General features: G+C 38.2%; 1 protein-coding gene across 3 annotated transcripts; it reads left to right on the top strand.

Annotated features, from left to right (window-relative positions):
- The first annotated feature begins 1,057 nt into the window (after nt 1-1,057).
- coq7 (coenzyme Q7 homolog, ubiquinone (yeast)) lies at nt 1,058-4,079 on the top strand. 3 transcript variants are annotated; one of them, XM_029434929.1, is made up of 6 exons: nt 1,058-1,256; nt 1,722-1,900; nt 2,362-2,476; nt 2,763-2,902; nt 3,588-3,656; nt 3,881-4,079. In XM_029434929.1, exons 1-6 carry the CDS (start codon nt 1,172-1,174, stop codon nt 3,956-3,958), a joined length of 666 nt encoding a protein of 221 aa, XP_029290789.1. In that variant the 5' UTR covers nt 1,058-1,171; the 3' UTR covers nt 3,959-4,079. The 3 variants fall into 3 exon arrangements, with proteins under 3 accessions (XP_029290789.1, XP_029290797.1, XP_029290804.1); XM_029434937.1 differs by having other exon boundaries at nt 1,120-1,256; nt 1,777-1,900; XM_029434944.1 differs by having other exon boundaries at nt 1,130-1,267.
- The last annotated feature ends 1,345 nt before the right edge of the window (nt 4,080-5,424 follow it).

Raw genomic sequence — 5,424 nt, 5'->3', positions numbered from 1 at the left:
ACAGTGACACATATTTGACTGAAACGGAAATGATAATAAAAACTAGGAGCCAACTGGAGTTTACAAAACGTGCCTCAGAAGGTCTTTATCTCTGCAACACTGCCACCTGCAGACCATCAACATTGACTCTGATTGCTCAACACACTCCCTCATTTCTTTGCTTAAGTGTGTATTGTCCAGTTTGGTCTTACATAACAAGTATGTACAAAAAATGCACTCATGATTTGTTTGACACAGAAAAGTGGAGTGTCTGGCCAAAAGGTAATTTTCTGTATTTATTTGATTCTTTTAAATACTTGGTTTCCTCCCACAGGCCAGAGATATGTAGGCCAGGTGAACTATGTGAACTCTAAATTGCCTGCTAAGTGTGGATTTGTTTGTGTAGGCCTGAGACAGACTAGTGACATATCCAGGATGCTGACCCTGCACAGCAATAAGCAATGATAGACTAAATGGATGATTATACAGATCTCACATCTTATTGAATACAGTACATAATTTAAAAAAACTTTTAAAATGCTGTGGGCTACAACAATAAGCAACTTCACTTAACTTCCCTTACTGACCCCATCTCTGTATCTGGGAGTAGTAACAAATGTAAGCATACTTATTGTACCCACACAGAACTGCATGGGCCTTTGAGCAAATCCCCGTTATTTAAGATGAACATTAAAGAAATATAATGCCATCTAGTGACAAACCACACAGTGCACAGTGAACATGTGAAAACTGCCAAAGTATTACAGCAGATGTGGCGACTTTACTAGACTATAGGGAAATGTTTTTATTGACAGCTGTAAGCCCTCCATTCACACAGAGACAATTGGATGTAAAACCTCCATATGCTAACAGTCAGACTGTTTATAGAGTTAATTATAGAACATTGTTTGTTATGTTTTGTAGGTCAAATAAAATGTTGTGAATAGGTCAGAGATATTTTGATTTACGTAGAACCAAGGTTCCTTCTAAACACTGTCAATGCACATACTTTTACTGCCTTGATAAGGAAAAATCAAAAAATGTATTACGAGTGAGGTTGGGCATTGTTGTGCAAGACGTAACGCGGTTACGTCATATGTCTGCGTCGCCGCGCGTCCACCTTCTGACATTTTCAATGACAGTTAGCACACTTCTTTGATAATACAGGTAGTCAAACCATAAAGTGACTACCATGCACAGAGCTAGTCATACAGCTTTATATAACTGGACTAAGATCGTCGGTCCGGCGATGATTCGCCAGTGTTTAAAATGCAGAGGTAAGCAGTAGGTATGTAACGTTTACTTCAGCAGCGACAGCTACGAGCTAAAGTGCTACACATGCTAACAACACTTGTCTAAAGTAGCCGGTATAACTTTATTATTGTACCCTGCTTTTAGTAACAGAAGCGTTACTGTACATAATGTTTCACAACAGACTTGTTAGCAGATAGTTGTCCCACTCTTTGAGATTGCGTTTGTTGTAAGTTTGGAGGAGGTTTTATGGATGGAAAGGCAACATAGCTAGCTATGTTGCCTTTCCATCCATAAAACCTCATCCAAACACTTATGGCACTATTATTTTAAAGCAAAAAACATCTAAGCTTAAATCTGAACACACTATTTTTTACAGGTTCCAGGTGTAACACCTGAAAAGTAAATACCTAAAAGTAATTATTTTATGGCCTCAATCTCTGTCTGTTTGTTATTGTGTTGTAACCATAGACCGTAATGTTATATGATAGTGCCCCTGCAGCTGAGCTCACGTGCTTACAGTGTGGTCCCCACCCCACGCGACAGTGAGGAGAAGGAGATGTTGCACCGAATCCTGCGCGTGGATCACGCGGGTGAATACGGGGCCAACCGCATCTACGCCGGCCAGATGGCAGTGTTGGGTCGATCTAGTACTGGACCTCTCATCCAGGTATGGACAGAGTGAGACACATGGCTTTGAACGACATAAGTCTGCAGAACCTGCACTAGACAACAGCTCACAGTGATGGCTCCAAATGTCAAATATATAAAAATATAATATAAATATGTCTGATATCCATAAATCATATGAGGAATCCTGATGGATGAGTAAAGTGTTGTTGTTTAGTACAAATATATGAAATTCACTCTTAATTCTTATTTTTGATCTGACCTACAATTTGATTTGAGTGAGTCTGTAATGTTGTATTAAGTGTATTTTAGCATAGAAATCTTGCCTAGCCTGTAACTTAAATGTTTGATTCCAATTCATAATTATTGGACATAGAGAAACTGTACCATGTTTGTTTGCTGTATTGTAAACCAAAAATAGAATAAAATGTATTTGTGTGTGCAGCACGAGGTCAACTGCATTGTTTTTGACACCCCATGTTCACGTTTGTTTTTCTTTAGGAAATGTGGGATCAAGAAAAGGAACATCTTGCGAAATTCAATGAAATTCTGGCTGAGAGCAGAGTTCGTCCCACAGCGCTGTTACCCTTCTGGAACATCGCTGGTTTTGTATTAGGTTGGTAATGTCCATAAGCATACAGCAGAGTTTATAAAGTTAGAAGATAACTTACTTTGAAGAACAAAACAAATGCATAAAAGAATAATGATTTTTGACACAGTTTTGGATTGAGATTTGTTGTTGTCATTAAATGAAGTATTACAACTTGATGCTGTAGTTATTACAAGTTGCAAGATACAACCCTATTTCACTGGTTACTCCACTGTGTTTTTAGGCAATATGTTGTTAGCTGTTGCTTTATTAAAATTAAAATGTGTATTTCTCTTGTTTTAAATCTACTCAGGTGCTTCCAGCGCACTGCTGGGAAAAGAGGGGGCTATGGCCTGCACTGTGGCGGTGGAGGAGAGTATTTCAGAGCACTACAACAGCCAGATAAGAGCTCTGATGGAGAAGGACCCCGACAGATACACTGAACTGTTACTAGTGAGTCCTCCTCCGTTGTCTCTGTAACTCTGTCACCTACATGCTAAGGATATTTGAGGTGATACATAAAGGATGTGAATATATGAATAATTTTTATGATGCTATAGGATTACACAGAAACAAACGAGCATCAGAACAAAACAAAGCATACATGTCAAATTTACACATAAAGGGATTAAGAAATAAAATAACAAAATAGAGCGAGGAGTTCTGAAATTGTGTGTGTGTGTGCGTGTGCGTGTGCGTGTGCGTGTGCGCGTGTGCGCGCGTGCACATACTGGAAGGAAAAGTAAAACGAACATTATGTATTAGGGAAGACATAAATAAGACCAGCACATAAACCTCCTTTAAAGAGAGTCTTTTAAAAAGTCAAATCATTCATTTCTTTCCCTGATTATCTTACATGAAGTATTTGGGCTGCATGGTTGGTTCATGCAATTAGTATGAATGGAAAAAGTGAAAATAGCTTGAGTTTAAGAAACAATGTGGAGCAACATTCAGATATGAACCATGTAAATAAGACAATTTGAAAAAGGCTTGCTCTAAAAAGAACAACATTTACTTACTTGTTGCTGTTCTTTTACTGTCAGAATAGTGTGACACATGTGTGTGGTTAAAGCAGAGCACTGGTCAAATCTGAATAAGCTCACTTATGAATGAATGGTTTTCTATTATATTTTTAAAGGTTATAAAGGAATTCAGAGATGATGAGATTGAGCATCATGACACAGGACTGGAGCATGACGCTGAATCAGTAAGTATATTTGAACTCTTTCACCGCACAATCCACACAAATACTTTGACTTCACAAACACCTGATCAAATGACGCCATGTGGAATCAAAGTACACCAAAATAAGTACAAAGCATATAAGAACCATTAGCAATTTCTAAAAGTATTTAACTGTCTTTGCAGATTTTAATGAATGTCAATTAAAGTATTGCAATCTAAGAGTGTTTTATTTGTTTTTTGTTTTAGGTACCTGGATACTGGCTGCTAAAAAATGCCATTCAACTTGGCTGCAAAGCTGCAATATATGCTTCTCAGCGTGTCTAACGTTGTATTCAGAATAATTGATTTAATGCCAATGTTTAATATATTGACTAAGTTTGTATAAATCACTTGAATTTGAATGGCAGTTTGAATTCTGCTCCATTGTAAATAAAACATTTTGTCAAAAAAATGTTTCGTAATCTATTAGTGTGTGTGTGTGTGTGTGTGTGTGAGAGAGAGAGAGAGAAGAAGAAGGAATACTTTATTTGCTCATATCTAACAATAAAGAACACCATCTGTTTCTTTAGATCTTCACACTACTGTGGGAGGGGAGAAAGAGAACACTATAAATGGGTGAACAGCTTCCCAGCTGTAGCTGTTCCTGGACTGAGCGCAGCGACACTCCTCTCTGTCCTGACAATTGTGCTACTTTAATGCATAAAGTTAGCATTCAGGGGGTTGATGAACACATTTTTGTAAATTGGGCAATGCAGATTGGCTCTCAAAACGGGTCGGGCGGGTGAGGGATTTGCACGCTATCTCTTAACGTGCAGATTTTTCCCCCATCAAACAATCAATTGCTTGAAGAGAAAGTAGAATTTAAGTCGATCAAGATTTTCTTTGGCTGACTACAACCCAAGGTGGATGTAACCCTTGCTGTATATGGCAGATCTCTAAACAGTGGGGTGTCAGAGTAAATCCTGTGTCACCTTTCTTGTCTTAATGCTTCCCTTGAGGCAGCCGGCTATGTAAGTGATGTTAGTGGGGAAAAAAGAACAATCACAGAACACTTCAATGAACTAATGGGAGTTTACAGAAGCAATACTTTATTTTTTAAGATATATAAATAGTCTTGTACCTGCCATTGCATCAACGTACAAAAGACATAGATCTTACGTTTGCCGTTCACCAAAAGATAAATACCTAAAATACATATAATGAGGACATATTGTTACGAGCATACACAGCCATCTAACCCTTCAACAAACTCTCCTGTTTCACGTGTAATGGCTCATATATCAAGCTACACTATGACTTGTCATCCTGGACTAACTGCTAAACGCCCTCACACAGCTGTTCTGGGTACATTAGGTCACTGAGAAAGAGGGATTGACAAGGGGCTTGTACACATGTCCCTAATCTATTAGACCTTTCATCAGGTTGAGCAAAGTGTTCATTCCCCTCCTAGTCAATATCAGTTTGTCCTCACTGTACATTGAGTACTGACCCAAGTCCTGTTTATCCGTCGTTTAACCTTTTCATGCACCGGGGACGTGATGATGCAGTGATTTATGGCAAGTGGCGGAGGTTTATAGGATTTAAAGAAATCCTCTGATGGTATATTGTCTCTTGGCTCTAGCATGCATTAAGGGTGGTTAAAACCTCACACAATACAATATATATGAATTTGAGAAATAATACATCTCAGTGAAGCCAAAACAAAAGTAATCTCACTTGGAAACTAATTATTTGCGCAATTGTGTAAACTATTGGTCTTTTACTTTTTTGATAATATGACCTATTTGTTT

The sequence above is a fragment of the Cottoperca gobio genome, chromosome 1 (genome assembly GCF_900634415.1).
Source record: "Cottoperca gobio chromosome 1, fCotGob3.1, whole genome shotgun sequence".
In the NCBI taxonomy this organism is placed as follows: Eukaryota; Metazoa; Chordata; class Actinopteri; order Perciformes; family Bovichtidae; genus Cottoperca; species Cottoperca gobio.
This window is presented reverse-complemented; position numbering and strand designations above follow the sequence as displayed.

Excerpts from the sequence above, each read along its gene's own strand:
- coq7 (XM_029434929.1), top strand. The coding sequence starts at position 1,172 with ATGCACAGAGCTAGTCATACAGCTTTATATAACTGGACTAAGATCGTC. Across the intron at positions 1,257-1,721 it reads CCAGTGTTTAAAATGCAGAG|TGCCCCTGCAGCTGAGCTCA; the intron begins GTAAGCAGTAGG and ends GTTATATGATAG. Across the intron at positions 2,903-3,587 it reads GATACACTGAACTGTTACTA|GTTATAAAGGAATTCAGAGA; the intron begins GTGAGTCCTCCT and ends ATATTTTTAAAG.